The 21000-nt window shown below is 42.1% G+C and overlaps 1 protein-coding gene across 9 annotated transcripts in view; it reads right to left on the reverse strand.

Annotated features, from left to right (window-relative positions):
• The window catches only part of CNKSR2 (connector enhancer of kinase suppressor of Ras 2), a 262387-nt gene that overhangs the window by 164902 nt on the left and 76485 nt on the right, over positions 1-21000 (reverse strand). For 2 of the 9 annotated variants that reach the window (XM_083439390.1, XM_083439385.1), the window contains exon 1: positions 985-1776. The exons of 6 other annotated variants lie outside the window; for them this stretch is intronic. In XM_083439390.1, the coding sequence (XP_083295516.1) occupies positions 985-1048 (64 nt within the window). In that variant the 5' untranslated portion in view covers positions 1049-1776. Of the gene's footprint in view, positions 1-984; positions 1778-21000 lie in introns of those variants that run through there. One more of the 9 variants, XM_083439387.1, reaches the window with a different exon arrangement.

Raw genomic sequence — 21000 nt, forward strand, 5'->3', positions numbered from 1 at the left:
CTCCCTTGCCAGGTCACGCCGACACCAGAGCCAGTGTTCCTCAAGCATGCTGGCGCTGTTATTGCAGCCTCTCTCCTCAAGAGGCGCTGCTGCGTCTTGGCACCTGCTCTCCACTATCTCCCTTGTCATCCTCCTCCATCACCGCCCCTCGCCCCATGGCCAGGATTGTTTTAGCATTCCTCCACAGTTCCATATGGCCTCTTGGCCATTCTGGGTCGCTGGCTCGCATTTCGCCAAGTGCTCCAAGTGGAAGGCATATTTACAAACAGCCACAGGGTATTATTATTACGCTTATTAAACGCCCTTAGCCTTCCTTTTCCAAATTAACCTCCTTGGGTTGTTGCTGCTTTTTAAATTGCTATTCCGTCTGGCGATCGCGGCTTTTAATCTATCTTTGCTAAAAGTTTTGTTTTTAAAGCCACTCCAATCTCAGCTCGTCGCCTAACCGGGGGAACGAGGGTCCGTATCCTAACTGCCCAAGAACTAAGTACCGTAAATGAATGGGAGGCTGGAAGATGTAGCTCGAGGCAACTGCATGCCTCGGATGAGGTCAGAAGTGGATGTCCGGGCGCTACACTGGAGGCCACCTAAGTTAGCCTGCAGTGAGCAGCGCAGCCCAAGCCCAGGGCGACACGAAAGAGCGAGGTAAGGCTGGGAAGGCGCGGTGGGTGCCTCCCTCAATTCGCCCCGCAAGACAGCAAACGGCACCTGCCAAGCGGCGCCTCGAGTCCACGGGGATACGAAGCAAAAGCAAAACATAAAAACGAATGGCAAACCCAGAAAGCTAGCTCTAGTCTCTCTGTGTGTCTAACGTCGAGAACCTGCTTAAGACACCCAGCCAGCTTTTCCAACATTCAACTCTCCCACGACTCTCAAACATGCGAGGGGAAGGCAAGCCACGCCGTTCCCTCAGAGGGAGGGGAGGCCGGGGGGCACCCAGCCACCCCCCCCCCGCCACCCCCGAGCTCCTGGCTCGCTCTTTACCTTTCATCCAGTCCACCACTTGGCTCGGGGTCCATTTACTGACAGGTTCCATAATGAGCGCCATGGGGAAAACTTTGCAAGAAGTGGTGTCTCCTCCTCAGGAACCGCGAAAAGAAAGGCGGATGGCGGGTCCGGCTGGCCTAGGAGCCGCGGTAGAGTTGGGTGGGTGGGTTGTGGGGGGTCGTATTTCAGCTTCTAGCCGGTTAAGGCGCGAAACGGCGGAGAGCGGAGAAGCAGCAGCGAGGCTGCCTGGGGAAACAAAATCCTCGCCTTCCTCTTGCGGCTCGTCTCCTCTCGCTTGTGCGTGAGCGGGTCGGTGTGGCGCGCGGGCGCGCGCGTGTGCGTATCGGCGCCTGTGGGGGCTTTCAGTTCATGTTGCCTCCTCAGCAGGGAGCGGGAGAAGAGGGCTGCTGCTCCCGCACGCTCCGACGCCTCCTGCCTGCCGCCCCCTCTGACCTGCGGGCGAGAGGCGGCGGCGGCGGCTGCCGCTCCAGGATGCTGGGGGACGTTGTCCGGCGCTGCTCACGAGCACCGAGGGCGCCAAGGCTTAATGGAGCGGCGGCGGCGGCAGCGACGCCGGGAGCCCCGCGCTCTCGCCGCGTTTGTTCCCAGAGCTGTTCCCTCGCGTAGCTGCACGCTTGCCGCGCGTTTTCTTTCTCTGTCTCTCGCTCGCTCGCTCCCCTCGCAGCCCCCACCTCTCTCACACTGGCGGAAATGACGAGAGTTCAGAGCCGAAAATATCTGAAGTCAAGCGGCCCCCTGAGCGCCCTGGGGAGGGGGCTGCATGTGGGACTTGCAAGCGGGAATTCGAGCGCCCGGAGAGAGATGCCCTCCTCGTGCTGCTATGGAGTCGGAGGGAGTGAAAGGGAGCGTAGGAGCGCGCGCGCGCGCCCGCGCATCCCCTCCCGCGGGGAAGGGGGGAGGAGCGCGCGAAGACTCCCTGCTCCGAAGCAGCGCGAGGCCTCGGCTGTAGGTGCAGCACCTGCCTGGCGGAGCGAGGCGCCTGCTTATCCCTCCAGCGTTTCCTGACTTTAAAGCTCTTCCCAGGGGAACGGAGGAGGGAATTACCATGAGGTTATGATGCATACATTACTGAGGGGGAGGAAATCCAGCGGGGTGGGGGTGGCTGCGCGGAGAGCGGATTAGGTATTTCTGTGTGGGCTAGGAAGGTAATTGCTGAGAAAAGCCCTTGGCTCAGGGTGGGGAGGGGGAATAGGAACATCATTTTTTATTAGGATGATTCTATTTCACATACTTTAGATCAGCATTCGGAGGCTGTCAGAATAAATGGACCTCCAAAGGAATGGTTATTTCCTTATTTGGCTGCTCAATGTACAGTATGTGATGGATGGCACAGAAGAATAAATGCTGTTATCTTTAAACTGCTCTGATTCCAGAAATCACATCTTTCCCTGTATTAAGAACTCCCTTTCAGGCATACGTGGCCCCCTGGGAGGGGAATATCTTTCTGGACAGGCCTTCTTGCTATTATTCAACAATAATTCAGTTCCAGCAGCATGCCAGGTGCTATACAGATCACTGAATTGCATTGCTTATTGAAAAGTCTACAGAATTCATGGGCGTTTGAGCTTCCCCTGGCCAAAAAATGCATTTATGCAGAAGTAAGCCTCATCGATTTTGTGAAATTGACTCCTGTAAGTGTTCATATAGGATCAAAGATACAGGGATAAGATAAGGTTTGATCAAGGATGAAGGAAGATGGGGCAGTGAAGGGTGAAACCGATAGTAATTGAAGGTGGTCTGGGTAAGCATGAAGCTTACGAAAGTTCAGTGCTGAGACTTGGATAAGTTGCAAGGTTGCTGCAGCAACAGAGGGAGATGCTACAGTGGTTTGCAAAGAAGGAGGTAGGAAGAGTGGAGTGGCAAAGCAGAGGGTGAAAAGGTCAGTTGCTGGGAGAAGTAAACGAGGCCCAGTAATAGCTTACAGGGAGAACAAAATGTGAGAAAGGTGATGAGAAGAAAAAGAAAGCAGATGGGGCAGAAAAGCAAGGGCATTATAAATGTAAATACAGAAAGGTGACATTCTCTCACCTATCCTAATTACTGCTCTTCCTCATTCTTCACACAATGTATGGCTACCAAGGCGTGTTTAGAAGGCAACATAGAAAATACAGCACCGGCTACTTTTAGCCCTGTATGTGAAGAAGCACCAAGATGGCCTCCACTGTGAGGAGCAAAGCTAGGACCTAACTTCTAGGCTGATAAATTATCATGTTTTATTATCACCATTTGGATTCAAGTCAGAAACAACAGAAAAAAATGATGGCCATTCTCCAGCTGAAGGTTCTTGTGACTAATAGGATAATAAATCACACTGACCACAGTAGAATTGACTCCTGAGTAAACATGCAGAGAGTTGTGCTGGCAATCATTCTGAAGGCAATGGGCCTTCAGTAACAATTAAGTTGTTCCAGTGGTTTCAGTGGAACATACCCATTCTGGCTTTTATATATTTTTTATTGTTTATGTTTATATGTTATAAATAATAAAGCAAGTGCCTTTAGCTAAATTAATGACAACATGTTTGAAGAATAATTGCTGTTCTGCTAGTATGTTAATATAGATTTATATTGCCCAGAAAATAACATGGAACACTTTCTCCCCTACTTATTTTATATATTAAATATAATATTTACCCATACACATGATGGTACTGTTAAGGTGGAAAGAACCCCAAGGCAGAATTGGAAAGGAGGCAGATTTAGGTTCTGATGAAATAAATTAGCTGATGAAATTAACAAGGCAAGTGAGGGATTCTATGCCTGGGTACAATGGTGCAAATTCATCACTTGGTAAGATATTGGTAAGAGAATTCTGTCCCAAAACAAGTGTGTAATTTTTTTTTACCTCAAGACCGGGTGGCGCTGTGGGTAAAACCTCAGCACCTAGGACTTGCCGATCGCATGGTCGGCGGTTCGAATCCCCGCGGCGGGGTGCGCTCCCGTCGTTCGGTCCCAGCGCCTGCCAACCTAGCAGTTCGAAAGCACCCCCGGGTGCAAGTAGATAAATAGGGACCGCTTACCAGCGGGAAGGTAAACGGCGTTCCGTGTGCTGCGCTGGCTCGCCAGATGCAGCTTGTCACGCTGGCCACGTGACCCGGAAGTGTCTGCGGACAGCGCTGGCTCCCGGCCTATAGAGTGAGATGAGCACACAACCCTAGAGTCTGGCAAGACTGGCCCGTACGGGCAGGGGTACCTTTACCTTTACCTTATGAGTTTATGTATGCCCATTACTCCACCTCAAAAATAAAATATAGACAGTGGTAGATTGTGTAATGTGAATTGCACCCCATCCCTTGCATGGTTGTACAGATACTATTTTGGTCAATAGTTAGTTAGCTTTTAGCTCTGTTCCTGTGTGAAAAGTTAGGTATGTTTGTACAGGAATTAAAATGGCTGCTGATAATTGAGTACATGCCACCATTTCTTAATCTTTTCTTCCTTAAAGCAGAGAAGTGGGATTAGCCAAGAACAAAATGTAACTGTTAATACATATGACTCATGTTTTCTGCTCAACATTTTGATATAAAGAGGATAGAAAAATACTCTGTGTATATCTATGCAAGATGACTTAAAAGGCAAATAAAGAGCCTAACATTTTAGCAACAGATTTTCAGGCAGGAAGATTCTGTATCATTTGTCCGGACATCCCTAAGCCATATCCAGATGGTCAATGGCCATAGGGCCAGCCCTACCACTATGCAAGGTGGAGCAGCTGCCCTGAAGACAGCTTTGGGGCATGCTGGAAAGACAGCAAGCTACCAGTTCTTTAGCTAACCGTTCCTTTTTTTATCGGGGGTAGGGGGTTGTGGATTTCATGTCTCATGAGTCCTATGTAATGCCCTACATAGCAATAGCATGATATCCATTCTGCATTTAATGAATGGCAACAGAAAACTGTGCTGCCATGGTGATGGTATCTTGCTATGGAAGGGGAGGTTTAACCATATTTGTGTTTTGCTCCCCTACCCTTGCTTTTAGAGGATGGAACTATGTGTACTCTATTACTTGAGAAATTTGCACTGTATAAAGAGGAAATTTGGAAAGAGACTGAAACTGAGTAGTCTCAGAGCAGAGTATCAGAAGCTTCTCAGCTTGAAACTAGCCAGTTTCAGTGTCCATAGGAGTTCCATCATTACAGATTGAGTGCTGGTTATAGGGTCGCTGTGTTTGTTTCATGTAAGCTGTTAGCAGTCATGGAAGATCTTTCATGCCATCAGTTATTTCATGGCACTGTCCAGTATGTGCCTGTGATGCATGTAGAACTCCTTACCAGCAAGCACAGTATGACAATGATTCCACTCTTTGGGTGGTGCAAATGCATAAAATGCATTGCTTCTGGACTGCTGGGAATGTGCAACATTCTTGAAATAGAGGCATATCCCTGAGGGAAGACTGTTCTATTCCATTCTGGGGGGAAATGCTCTTCTCTTTTGAGTGCAGCATCTTCAAAACAGAAGCACTTCCTTAAGGGAAGACAGTTATATCCCATCCAACAAATGAGCACAGCTGCACATTTTTCCTCTGTAAACTGATACGGCTCCTTTACATTCTCATGGCCACATTTATGGCAAAACACTGACACCGATGATATCCCGGCCAAATGGAAAAATACATTTGTTGAAATTGAATTTTATTTATTATCTTACCGTGTCCTGTGCTTTACATTTACCCCCCCCCAAAAAAAACCAGTGCTAGCTAATAAATTTGGACATACTTTTTTTTGTTGCAAATGATAAACATAGTTTCATTGTTTTCAGACACAGAAAAACAAAGCAAAATTCAAAAGCTGAAATGCAGGCCTCTCTATGCAGTGTAAGATGTACTGAAGCCCATTGAAATCAATTTGGGGAGTAGGATTTGGCCAGAGGACCAGATTCAGAAGTGGCTAAGCCTCCGTGGGTTACTGTGACAAGTGACACCAGACATTCATTCATTCATTCATTTATAAGTATATATATATATACCACTTGATATTTCAAAAACATCATGTCAGGCACAAAAAAAGCAAGCGTGGTTCACCCAAAATAGCCATACTAGGTCCATAGTCTGAAGGTTCCCCATCACTGGCTTAGGGAGTTTAGGACTAAGCTAACTGTTAATGCTGTAAATCAGCTTTTGAAAACAAAATGTAGACATAATTTGGTTATCCTGCTTATTTTGTTTCTGTGCACAATTGTGCCATGATTTCACTGGCTTTTTTTTTTTTTTTAAAGCACCTCCTCAACATGGGAGAGTTAAGTCAGCACCAATGGAAATCCTTTGATGGCTAATAGCATTTCTTTGTAAGCGTATGAAGTGGGTCTAAATTCATCAAAGGAAGGGAAGATCAAAACCAGGAGAGGAGGAGAAACAGCTATGCATCTACCCACCTCGCCTGGGATCCAGTGCCTGTTACAGTTCAGACAGCTCACTCCACCCACAGCGTCTGAAGAATCAGACGCTGCTTTGCCATTTTAGTTTTTTCCCCCTTTGTCTTGTATATGGGAAGGCTGTAGCTTTATATTTTCATCTGTGGTGTGGTACAAGCTGGAGAAAACATAGGTTTGACCAAACAAATGATGTTTTGAATTGGGGGGGGGGGGGAATGGATGACAACTGTTCGTAATTAGATATGCAAAGTTCTTTTACTTGACAACAATATTTCTTTAACGAAGATTGTCTTTTTGGCTATATCTTAAATACAAGAAAATACAGTGAGTTGTAAACATCCATGTCAGTTGTATCTTTTAATCATGATAACATTTTAACAGTGCTCCTGTTGTATAATCTGAAACACAAATCATTGGCCTCCATAAATTTGTTAATAATTGAAAGCATGTAGGGTTTCATTAAGGCTATTAAGAGATTAAGAGGACTTTCCTAAGCAGAGCTTGGTACAATCAAGTCTATTGATTTCGGTGAGTTTAGAGAGCATCCTAAGTCTGCATAAGATTAAGATGTTCAGCCATTTCAAAGACTTCAACCACTTTTTGCAAAATTATATCATTTTAAGTAGTTTTTTTTAAAAAAATAATGATGTGAGATTTGCCACAAAGGGGGAAAATCTCTTTATTTTTGTATAGGATTTTGATACTGAAATAAAGAATGCAGAAATCTTATTGGGTTGCCCACTGTCAACATAAAAATCATTGTTGCATCTTTAAAAAATCCAGTTCAGGCACTTAGTGTCCTACCCTGCTGCTTTGTCTCTTTCCCTTCATCTTCCTCTTTCAGATGCTGTAAGGTAAAACTAAAAATACTGGCAAGAAAAATACTGGCAATAGTGGCTGTAGGTAATGGCAATAGCAACCAGTTGATCCAACAGGGTCTCAGTGCTGAAAGTCAAGGGTGTTGAAAGTCAAGGGTAAAAGTCCAATGATGTAGGTTGAGCAGGGACCAATGATAATGATTATGGATGTAGTTAATCAGAAAGTCACATCAGATAACACTGAGTGATATTCAACAAACCTATCCCATCAGCAGAAGGGTTTTTACTTGTGCAACAGGACTTTCCCCCTCTCCTCTGCCCCCCCCCCATCTGCTCCAGAGGGCTGGGGAGCACCTAGAACAAACTTTGGGGGTGCAGGAAAGGGGGAGAATATTGTGCTGTGCAAGCAGAAATTCTTGTGCTGACGAGACATTCACTTAGTGTTACATTGGATTCCACCCATAGTCTTAAGCCATATCTGGCTGAACAGTAAGGTCTAAGGCTAGGTAGTGCTGATAGGCTTTTCAAACACAGATCTGCTTTTTCAACCTACTCCAGCTTTCTGGATTCCCTCCCCACAATATTACACCAGTGATCTTTTTTTTAAATAAAACAATTAGATTCTTGTGCACAGTATTAACCTTTTCACTGCTGCCCATGATGATCTCTGGACTGGAATAAACAGACATTCAAAATGATTTTAGCAGGAGTGATACCTCACTTCTGGGCCTTCTAATGCCCTTGTTTGGGAATATGATCCACCTGGCTGTTCTGGGCACTGGCCCAAAAGGCAAGAAATGAATTCTAGCTCAGACTCAGATCTAGAGAGGAACACAACCCTTGTTTGGATCATTCCAAACAGTGGATCATTCAAATAGTGCTGATATCCACCTAATGCATTGGTTCCACTCACACTTTGAGAATATAGGGCCCAAGCTGCAGCTGAATCAGAAAGATCTCTTTCCTGAACAGCAGAAAAGCTGGACTTCTTCTATATACATACTTGGCTGACCTTAGCACATCACTGTCAATATCACCAATTACCATATGTCTTTCCCATACTTCCCAGTCCTCTGTCACTGATTCTAAAATGTAGACTATAATTTAGTCCTCGTGTACCTTTTTGCATTTCTAAGGAGAGAGCGTGATCCATATTACCAGCAAGTATAAAAAGAAATCTTGCAAATTTCTGACTCTCGCTGTGTTAAATGCAGTGTTTATTCAAAATGACATCACCCCGAAAGGTAAATTCATTGAGGAAAAACCCACATAAACAGCATGTGAAGCTATACTTTCAAGGGGACAAAAAAGAGTGGAGGTGGAGGTAGGTTCATTTTTGCATCTACATTTTTAATAAGAGCACATTTATATACAAATGTCCAATAAATTTTCTAAAAATCCCAAGGAAATTATTATGCACTTAAATTCTTCCTATGTGTAAAGATATCCATCTCTGTATCCATATCTGCTGTATTATTTAAATCCCAGCACTAATTATTTATGGTACATTTTCATGTCACTATGACAAGATGCAAAATTGCTGCTGGGAAGAATGAGTCCAGAACTTAAAATGCAATAAAAACTAGAAGTTAACAAGGATAGGGACACCAAAGCTTTAAGGGTGTTTTTCTTTTAAAAAAAAAATCATTTGAATATTCAGGTTCTATGTCTAAATATGGTTAATAAAAAATATAGACATGACTAAATTAAGCCTATTAATTTCCATGGGTTTATTATGAGTAAAGCTTAGTTGATTAGCATCCCTGCTCTAAAAACATAGTGTGTGTAGAGTTTAATAAAAGTAAGTAAAGGGTTGGGGTGTGTGTGTTGAAAATCTGAAGTTTGTGTGTATGTGTGTGTTCTCTTGTAAGATTTAAATTGCTTTGAACCGCATTAGCCACTTCTTCACACAAGTAATGAATCATGGAGATACATCCATTGCTGTAAGCAACTTTATTTGAAATTTCTGGTCCTTTCTAGTAAAACGTATGCTTTAAGGAAGAGGGTAATCGTCATGCAGATCTGTGCAGATTGATGCAAGGAATTTATTACAGCCTTACATTTATCACTAGATGAGCGTACACATGTTCTGCAGAAAATGAATCCTGCCTTCACAGGTGTTTTGAGGTTCTGGCTGTTTGAAAAGAACTGGCAGTCTAATTGCAGTTATATTGTATTAGATCCCATGTTGCTGTATGTCATGCTGCGAAAATACAGTTGCTGCAAAGAGTTTTATAGAAGCTGATGACATTCAAACTTCTGTGAGATCAGAATTAAACCATTAGATTTAATGAGACTTTGTACTTGATGGCATCCCATTAAACTGGGGAGAGCTGAGCAACCTGGATGCAATAAAGCAAAATTATTTTTCTATTGTTTGTTTATTGTATCAGATCCAAGATTTTCAGCAGCCAATATAGCTTAATAGATTCTCATCACAGCATCTGCTATGTCAAGACTTCACAGGTGGAGGCCTCTATTAGGCAATTAGGCTGAATACAGGGGACTCATCCATTTTACATGCATTCATGAAGCCCTAGTAAAATAATACAAATAGCACCTCTCTGCCAATGCAAGCTCAATAGTCTACATCTGTGTTGTTGCATGAAGCCCATTTTAAATGATTTTCACATGGGGGGGGGAACATATAGCATAAATTATTTTTAATGTACTTTTCCCTATACAGCAAAGAAATTGTTTTTGTTTGTTTTTTAGTATAACGTTTTTAAGTATATAGTTTCCATATACCTTGCAAGCACTTTGAGAAAACATAAAACACAGCCTATTAGTAACAGAATGAATAGGGCAATTGTGTACTTGAGGCCTTAGAAATAACAGGCATTCAGCTTTGATGCTTGTTTGATCTCAATAAAATAAATTGGCCAGACATGACAGAAGTTGTGAGGCTGAGTCTGCAAGTCATTAACACACATCATTATTCTCTGCAAAATAGTAAGGCATTTAGCTACTATATTCCTTTTGAAGGGCATCTCATTTCTACCCTATCTAGTTATGGTTACACTTCGTTCTATCTTTTGCCAGCAATACACAATTCCATGGTTAGCTTCCAGAGCCTTGAGCCATTAACAAGAATCCATGCTCATTCATTGGCTGGCTTTGATCTATAAAGCCTTAAACAGCTCAGGACCACAATACCTCAAGGACTGCCTCTCCTCACATGAACCAATCTGGACCCTGCAACCATAATATGTCATCAACTGGCTGGATGCAGAGGAGTGGTGGCAAGTGCCAGCTTGGGAACCCCCCAAGGGAGTATCCACGGGAAGACATCGCAGAGCCAGCGGATTGGTTATGGGATGACAATTAGTGGCCAGAGGGAAAAGAGGGAGGACGAGCAGACTGCGAGGAGGAAGGGTCCTACGCAGGGAGTGTAACAAGGTTTAGTGAGCAGAAAGTGTCGGAGGCAGAGAACAGTTCAGGTTGAGGCAGAAGAGGGGGCTGGAGAGGTGTGGGGCCAGGAGACAGAGAAGCAGGATGCTGTGCCCCATGCCCTCAGTCATTACAGCAGCATGCTCACAGAGTTGCATTTGAAGCACATTAATCTGCAACCCACCATTTTCTCTCATGTGTCTCTTGGTTAATAGCCAGATTCTCATTTCTATCTGCCATAATCCATTTCCACCACCAGTGATCACCACTCCATTCTGAAGCAGGAAAAGCAAGATGAAATCAGGATCAGTTTCACCAATGCCACAGTTGTGTGTGTGTGTTTTAATTATGAAAGAAGGCCAAAGAAGAAGGAGCCATCTGAGGAATGCCTTGGCAAAGCCATCAGACCGGCCCTAGGATGCTAGCACACCACTCAACATAATCAGGCGGGAAGGTGGAGTGAACCATCTCAGGTGGAGCACTGGCTACATCCAGACCTACTGAGCTTCACAAAGGTGGCAGCCTTGTGTGTCTTCAGCCTGTACTGTTGGTTGTACCATCTGATGAGACAAATTGATGTAGCTCAGTTCTAGCTAAACCCAGATAGACTTTTGAGGCAAGTGGGGGGAAAGCACAAGCTAACACAAAGTGCTTTCCTCTGCCTAGATAGAACAAAAAAACAACCTGCTGATTCGCAATGGAAAATGCAGTTTTCTATTAGCAATAGTTTCTACTGAAAATGTGCTGGAAAATGACATTTACATTAAAAGTAGGTCTATGATACAAATATAAACAATTCCAAACAAAAAAATGAAAGAAGAGAGGTGGGGGGGGGGGAGAGAGATAGAGAGACAGACAGACAGACAGACAGACAGACAGACAGAGCTGTTTCCCACAGTCATTGATGATTGTATCAGAACTGTCCAGTCCTAGTGATTATACAAATCTGATAATGAAGTGTTTCCATGTCTTGTTGCTCATGCATTTGATCATGATGTCCAGCTCACAATACACTAGCACTGCAACAAAGATGAACAAGCCACATATAATGAAATGCTGGGTTGTGAGTATTTCCCCTTAATACACATGAACCAAACATACATTAGGGGTGGGGGTTGTAGTGAGATAAGCAAGCAAATAACTCTGAAAGCAAGAAACCGTTTCGAAAGTTTTCGTCACACATTTTGGTGATAAAGGCTGCAGTAAAAAACACTATACCCAGAAACTTAGTATTCCAGAGTTCTTTAGACACAGATCTATGCACAACCACTAAGGAAGATCATATGCTGGTTTGTGGGTAAGCTGATTCCTGAGGTGTTGTGCATCCACTTTCAGCTCAACACTTGCACAGACTGGTGCTCCACCTTTGGCTTATCTAAATTACAATCTTTATGATTTATCATACCATTAAAGTACCTTTAGCCAAAAAGATTAGAAGTAATATGTATCCATTCAAATGAACAGGATTCTATGTCTATAGCAGGTACTATTAAACAATTTTAATGTCAGCCATTGCTACTTTTGTGTGTCTGATATTGGGTTTGAGAATAATTACTGAAGTAAAAGAAACTCAGAAGTGCTTTTGTGCGGTAGTTCGTACTTTAACATTGAAAATATCATTCGTGTCATACAGCTTTCGGGCAAACCTTGGAACCACTTCCGAACCTCCTCTAATTGGTTAAGTACAAAGTCAGCTTTGCAATGCTCACAGAATTTGTGGCGTCAGCTTGATCTGATGAGGCTCAAATATTAAGTATAAGATGGCCCTGATGTCCAAGTATTGCACTGCTTTCATCATATTTCTTTGTAAAGGAGAGGTGGGGGGAGAAGGCTGGAGGGCAGTCCTACAAGGAAATGAGCAGGCAAGGGGGGGGGGGAGAGAGAGATTAAAAAGGGAAATCAAGAAGAATGCCTAATGCATATGTGTATTTTTTATGCTTTTCTATAAAAGCGCTTCTCTGATCCTCTGAGAATGTCATATAACTATGCAATATTACCGTGCAGGCTCATTATTAAATATGTTCCCTTTAGATTACTGTCATAGGTTAACACCAGTTTAGAAGATTTGCTTATCTCCCAGCTCAGAGAAAAGGAAGCCTTGCCTCCTTCAAGGCCAATGTAATGGGTGCGCAGGGGATTGTCTGTCAGAGACAGCTAGGGGTGATTTGCCTTCTTCCCTAAGGAGACTGGATGTGTCATCTTTGCAATTCTCCATCTGGCAGGAGAGAAGTCTGGAGGTTACATATCCTTGAATTCGCTTCTGCTGACCTGAATTGCTCCATACATTCTCCGCCTGTACTTGTGCTGGGGTTGCACAATTGGCGTATATATATCTTTACATGATTGTATTTGTCTAATGCATTCAGTGTCACATTGCTGCTAGTACATTCCAGTTGCAATTTAGCACCAATATGCCAGTTATTTGCACAAAATGTATTGTATGTCGCCATAGGACCCTCCGTGCTTGTGCCATTCACATTGTACAAGATGACATCACATTCCCTCAAACTATGTTCTCAGTTCATTTTCCCTACTCTATTTTTCATATCTGTGCGAAGAGGTGGCTTTGATATGACAACCTACTAATGAATACAACCTGAGAGTTTTTCTGAATTAAATCAATCAGCATAATGAAGTGGTATTGGCTACTTAAATCCCCTTCAAATAATTTTGTGATGATTTGTGCCCATATGCTTAACCTTTTATTTGCATATTATTTAAAATAAGTTATCTCAACATTTTATAACAACATGTTTTTGTATAGCTAGCTCTTTTCTTATTCAGCACAGTGGTTTTTTGTTGTTGCTGCTGTTCATTCATTTATAAACTGGACTGCATCATTGGCTGACTTATAAAGAATCTGGATACTCCATGAGACAACAGTTCAATTTTTTAAAAAACAAAATTAAAATGTTACATTGGTGGTTGCATGCTGTGTTATTTTTTCTTAAATCTGTTGTTTTAAGTGTTGTGCACTGTACACACAGTGCTTAAAATAAAATAATAGATCTTCAGCCAGAGTGAGCTGCTGTGATCAGTTGCATCAAGTTCCCCATAATCAATGAATGGGATTAAAAAGTCCAGGCTGTGAGCTATGCACCAACAAAGTGCCTTCTGAAGCTTTTAGCAACTCACTCTGCAAATCTGGAAGGACAGGGTTTTTAAAGCAGAATCTGTTACTGTACAGTAAACTGGAAAATGCCAGTGTACTTTTGCTTTTATGAGAGAGTATGTGATCCCAAGCACTGAATGTGTTGATCCACTTTATGTTTTGTTAGACATATTCGGTCCTTTTACGAAGTAATATACAAAGTAATCATGGTCTTCATTTACAGGATCCCAGATAGCAAACTTCATTAGAAGGATACCAGAAGAGCAACAGAAGAACCTTTTGGGTGAAACCAAGGGCTTGCTTAGTCCAGCATTCTGTTTCCACAGTGGTTCACCAGATATTGATGTGAAGCCCACAAACAAAATATGCAATGATGATAATTTTATTTATACCCTGCCCATCTGGCTGGGTTTCCCCGGCCATGTGGCTTCCAGCATATACACTTTTGACCAATTAAATATTATGGTTTAACATTTTGTAGTTACCAAGATTTCTGCTTTAAAAATAAACTGTTTTTCTATATATCTCAAAGACATGAAATGTATCATTGGTGTACAGCTTATACTTCAGTATGGAGATTTTAATGAATGAACAGAGAATCTGAAAAACACATTATTTTATTAGTGTTATAGCCCATCTACATCGCAGCTAAACTGCATTTAATAGAACGTGAGCTGACTTTGCTCTATTGACTTTAGCTGAACTAAACTGCCTTAAAGTACTTCAGCTTAATTGGATTGTGGATCAGAATGATGCCTGCAATTCTACTGCAACTTTTTTTCTCTGTTCAGAGAACATTGTGCAGTGTTTCCAGTGTGACCACATGTGACCACTGCCAGAGTTTCCAAGCTCAGTTTGAATTAAACTCTTATGACCTGCCAATGTTTTGATTAATTTGATATCAGCATATGACTTGATTTAACAAGACACCCAGTACACTTGACAATCTGTGCTACAAGACATTGCCAATTATATACTGACATTCTTGTTTCCATCACAGTGTGCTCTTCGTATCTACTTGTGACGTTAAATACATGAACCTTTGAACAGATGCACGCATTTCAAAAATTGCTAAAGATGTACCCTTAAAATGCATAAATTTGACTCTGCTATCTTCACTCATTTATCGTATGATGTTCCAGGCACTCTCTTTACCTATCCTTAGGGATTATGCTAAGGGGAGAATGGTGGAAATGTGACAGAAATAGAGCTACTGCAAGAAACATCGCAGTTTAAATTTCAACAGCATATTATGCTTCAAAGTACTACACTTTGCCAGAACCAACTTTTCTGACCATCGATTTTTGAATGCAATGTTTATAAAAATGCATAAAAAATCTGACTTTAAGAAACAAACATTCTGTGTCTGATACAAGCTATATCATGGAATGAAAATAGAGTTTTGATGTTTCTCTTTGTAGTTGCCTACAACTTTGAGCTTAATCTAATTTTAAAACTGTAAGAATCTTTACTGAAGATTCTGAGTATTCTTTGCTTCTTTTATTTATTTATTTGAGAAAGCTAAGCATATGGTTTACTTGTCTGAATTCAAATACATACAATATTTGCTTGCATGCCCATTTTGTATTTCATTATTCTGTATCACAACATGGTAAACTTGAAAAAAACAAAGCAAAATGAAATTAATATGTGCTAAAGTGGTAAACTTGGAAAGAAAAGCAAAATGAAATCAATACAGTGGCACCTTGGGTTAAGTACTTAATTCGTTCCGGAGGTCCGTACTTAACCTGAAACTGTTCTTAACCTGAAGCACCACTTTAGCTAATGGGGCCTCCTGCTGCCGCCCGCCGCCAGAGCCCGATTTCTGTTCTTATCCTGAAGCAAAGTTCTTAACCTGAAGCACTATTTCTGGGTTAACAGAGTCTGTAACCTGAAGCGTATGTAACCTAAAGCATATGTAACCCGAGATACCACTGTATGTGCTAAGGTGCCTAAAAATAAGCCCATTTAATTCTGTCTAATTTAGCATCATTGTATGTACCCTTTTTCAGATTCTAAAAATGGTAAGCAGGTTACTATTCTTTGTATAAGCACGTGCCTACATCCATAAAAATATACTTTATTGTAGTCAAATAATATAATGCATTACATAACCCAGTGGCTTGATAGCAAAATGAATACTGCAACATTTATTTCATTCCAAGATAGGTCAAGGCCAAAAAGCCCCCATCATAGCTAGTTAGGTGTTTTGACTTTAATAAATTATAAGACCAGCTCCTTATAATATTCTCGTAAATTATACTGCTCCTTCATACATCTGCAAATGCATGGTTTTAAACAGCTACATTCCTGTATTCCAAGAACTAATCTGATCTAGTCATTAGCATTAGTATGTTATAATATGTTAAGGAAACGATTAGAGATGACAGCAACCATCTAGTCTAACAACTGAGACAAACATTATCACACCATTGATCCTGTGAGGAGTATTAGTTTCACCTAAAGTATTCACACAGTTAAACAAAAAAGCTAGTTACTTTCCTCCATGTTATCATAGGTTTGTTCAACCTAGAGTAAAAACGTCACAAAGTCTACTCATAAATCAAAATAGAACATCTGCAAAGCTAAGCAGGGTCTGGTATGGTTTCAAATTAGAGGGGGAACTACATGTTGAGACAGCTGCATTGAAGGGGGTTGAACTAGATGGCCCTTGTGGCTCCCTTCCAACTCTACAATTATATAATTTCATTATTCTATGAATACATATATGTATTTACCTTATGACCAAACTATGCTACAGTCTCTCTTTACTGAGCATATAGGTTGTACCCAGATGTTGCACTGCCAAACATTGTAACCTTGATAATGATGCAAAAACAAATGTGTGTTCTCACACACACATACCCTGCAAATAAATCTTTTTAGGTGTGGAAATATTATTAGTAATCCAATACATTGTCACCTGTTCTTCTCTCTTTAGATGCATAAAAAAGAAGCCACTTACTCCAAAGGCTGAATTTGACTTATCTTAACCTCAGCCACCGCAGGATGTGATTGACTCTTACGAACATCTGATCACATTCATATATCCTATATTAAGCTAACTGACCTTTCCAGAATTCACTTTATGCCTCACATTTAGTAGAAAACAATTCTTGGCATGATTAATGAACCATTCACCCCATAACTGTGAATTTTGCTCTCGCACTGCTTAATACAAACCAGAGATCAAATAAAGTCTGAAGATGGTGATTACAGAGAAGAGACAATCTGACCTCTCCCAAATTTCAGATTTTGTATAAACTGCCTTTTTCATGCTTTCCACGATCTTAAATATATATAGCAATGTTCTTTCATATGCTGGCAATATCATGTCTGTGGATGTTATCCTGGTCTGACTGTTAGTGCACCCTGCCATTTGAAGCACTTAATGTTGCTGGTTGTCCTGGGACTGCCCATGCTCCACCCACATGAGTTTGTGGTTCAGATTGTTGGTGTCATTAAAACAAAACAAAAACACAAATTCTGAATGCAACTTTCTCCAGCTCAGAATGTTGATTCTCTCAATTCTCTCATAAACTGTTCTCCAGATCGAATTGTAGTATGAAATGGTGCAACCTAATCTTTCCTGGTGCTTAAAAAATGGCTGCAGCAGTGGTCCAGGCACTGGTGAACTTGGGAGTTACATGTCCCAGAGTGCTTGACATCCACAGTCTCAAGAAGGCCTAGAACAGATAGTTTAAAGGATGCCTGACAAAATAGGCTCAGTAGTCCTAGAAAGCAGCAGGCCTCAAGTTCCCCATCATCTTCAAGGTGCCAGGAAGGAAGGCCTCACAAAGAAGCTTCTGCCTTGAAATGAGCAAGTGTATTTTCAGAAAGGGAAGGGAACAGTTGATGGGGGAAAGACATTTGGATCCTTTTGCACTCACAATGGCATTATTGATAGTACAATGGAGGTATGAACTGGGAATTGTGCTCAGGAAAATGAACCTGAGCTATTTTCTAATTTAGGGATAAAACAGCTTGATTTGTCAAGCCCAAATCACTTAACTATTCATTGATGAATAGTCATGGGCAGGTGGCAGACTCAACGGATTGCTACAGCATCCAGAATAAAATCCATACTCTCCAAGTGTCCCAATTTTCCAGAGACAGTCCCAGAATTACAAAGGCCATCATGGCTTCTGATTTGATCCCAGAATGCCCCTCTTTCCCTGCCAGTGGCACCACTGCTGAGCTTGGGGAGGGAGAGGAGTCAGTACTTGTCCCAAGCGATGGCAGTGGTGGCGGCAGCTCCAAGGGAGCATCCTGTTGCCCTTCCATGGCCTCTCCATGGCCAATACGGCTGGCCTCCCCTCTTAGGCAGCTGGTAGCGGCTGGTGGAGAGTGCGCGAGAAGGAGGAGAGGCTGCGGCCACCAAGGCCCAGCCCCATGTGATGTCCCATGTGAGGTGCAGGCAGAAGGCAGGGCCGCTCTGGGCAGGAAGGAACAGGAGCGGAACGGAGAACAAGGAGTCATGATTTTTTTTTAAAAAAATGCTTTATGCATCTGCAAATGCTCTGTGGTTGGGGGGCGGGGACAACAACAAAGAGGGGGTCAGTTTGTGGGAGAGTGATAAATGTCCCTATATTCATATGAAGAATGTTGGAGGGTATGAACTTCTACTTGCCCTGCTACCTACCAATAGTTTTAGATTTCACATTTCCATTTCCCATTCAGCCTAGGAGTAAACCACAGTTTAATAGATGTATAGCGTCTATGCTTTTACTGGAGATATGTGTTGAACAACGGGGATTGAAAAGGATGAAACAAATGGAAAAGAGGAGAAAAAAATCTGCAGAAGGGATATACTAACATAAGGAATTTTGATTGCCATTGTGGAAGACAACCATTTTTCTGTATATGTACTATTATCAGGCTGCTCAGTATATCTGAAACAGGAGTTCTGTTTGTCAGATAGGCTCATTACAGAACACATCCTGCAGAGTTCCAGGAACGTTGCAATAGCAAGCAATGCATTAAACACCAGTGTCTGTAATGTAGGACTTAGGGCCAATTCATTAAGAAGGTACACCACGTTCTTCACTTTATTTGTACTCCCCTCCCTGCCCCACCATTTGTTGCATTTCCATGTAACAAATTGACAATCAATATTTAATTCAATTGAAAAACATGCTAATAGGTCTAATGGGAGACATTTAACAATATAATGCTGAGAGGCATTTGCGAACTATAAGAGACAAAAGGCATGTGAAGCACAAAGTGCTGGTAGTGCAATAATAAGATTACATCCATAGCCCTGGTTCAGCAACACAGCAACCTCTGGGCAAGTCTAAATGACATCTGTTCCATTTGTGTAATTGAGAATATGGAACAGCGCAACACTAGGTTCTCAGTGTTTTGCTAAGTTCAGTTTCATCTTCCCATCAGTAGTGCTGGATGCTTTGGAGGCTATCAACAAGAGAAAAGGTGGATTTGAATGATGTAACCTACAGAGGATCAGATCATGAAAATTCTTCCATTCATGCGTCACAGTCCAACATACCAGGAGTCTCTGGATCTGTGTTCTGCTGCTTGTTGAACAGATCGAAGATCCCAGGTTATGGGTCCTGTATTGCATTTACTTACAACAATAGCTGCACCACCACCCAAAAATCCTGGGAACTATAATTGACTCATCACAGAGCTACAATTCCCAGCACCCTTAGCAAAATTTAGTTCCCAGGATTTTTGGGGGGTATGGTATGTAGGTACCCTGAGACTCCAGGCACCCAGGCTTTTTCCTGGACTTTCTGCACAATACTCTGCAGTATTGGGGAACAGTGAAACTGGGAACACTATAGCAAGAGTAATGTTGGCATCAGTCTGTGTTGGGAGACATGAAAGAATGCGTATTTGGGAATAAAGTCAAACCATTGGAGAGTTACAGCACCTGCTGTGACTGTAGAGACCAATACAGGAGAGACAGGTTTTATTGCAGCTGTGGCAAATGTCAGCATCCGTTTTTGCTGCTACAGATGTACCATGGCGTTTCCCCCCTCCCCCGTGCTCCCATTGAAGACACATCAGCTAACTACCCTGAGACTCTAACAAGCCTGACAAAGGAATGATTGTCTGCAGCCTTAGCAATACAGTGCTGTAGATACTATAGTGTGGTATATTCCTGAATTATACAGGGATAGTATGAAGGCCAACCCCAGCCTTAATCCATCAACCCAATCCCTAATGCCCCTTCCCACTGCCATTTAGTTAGCTAGAAGGACTCAGGAAGCAATCTGTCACTGCTGATTGCCAGCACTCAGGGGTCTCTGCTTCCTCTAGCAGGATGCAGGCTCTACAGTGGCAGGTAGGAAGTCCTTGAACAAACACTCATTGCTAGGGATGTTAAGATGGCACCCATTTCCATTCTGGCCCGTGTTAATTGCATGCAGCACTGTTTCCATGCCACTGCAGTTTCACTTTCGACAAAAACGAAGTTATTTGTCTCACTGTCTGCTGAATGTTATATAATTAATGATGTTACCATTACATTATTCCACACTATTCATTTCAATGCAAAGACCATTCATTTCAGCGCAAAGGAAATGGAAATGCAAAAGGAGGAGGAATAATCCATCAAATATCATTTGCAGACTGAAAACAACAGCAGCGAACACTCATCATGTTTGCTGGATTGGTTTCCATTCCAGATATGCAATGAATGAACACCAGTCATTTCTGGTTCAGTTTCTCTTTCCGTTGGAATACTCCCTACTCACTGTTATAGAAATAGTGAAGAGGAAGGAAAGTCTGCTAGAAACTCTTATAGCAGGTAGAATGATGGAGCAAGGTGGCTCCTGGTGGCATTTATTAAATGCAGTTTTTTTAATTAAAAAGAATCATTAAATGATAAGGTATAGATAGATTGAGGGATGTTGCTGGCCATCTGGCAGGGTGGGGCGTTAAAAGTAGCAAATAAGGTGGTTCCTATTGTGATACGCAGTTGTAGGGTCACTGTGCTTGTATGAAACACCATTTCCCATTTTTCATCTGCTATAAGTCAACCATTTTTATCCTATTTATTTGAAATTATGAAAATCTTGTACTCATTACCCATAAGATCTTCCTTACCAGATTGCGAAATGATTGCTCCATAATTATAATTACAGCCCAAAGAGTGATTTGGGAATTCTCATCCAAAATCAGTTCAGGTACATATAATCAATATGTGTAAACAACAACCGTATATCTTTGGGGATAATTTCACAGCAGCCATAAATATCTATCAACCGGGCTCACATTGCTGGGGGAAATATTAGCAGGACAGGTCATACTGTTTGCTATTTTAATTTGATACCTTTACT

The sequence above is a fragment of the Podarcis tiliguerta genome (genome assembly GCF_965153285.1).
Source record: "Podarcis tiliguerta genome assembly, chromosome: 4".
Taxonomy (NCBI): Eukaryota; Metazoa; Chordata; class Lepidosauria; order Squamata; family Lacertidae; genus Podarcis; species Podarcis tiliguerta.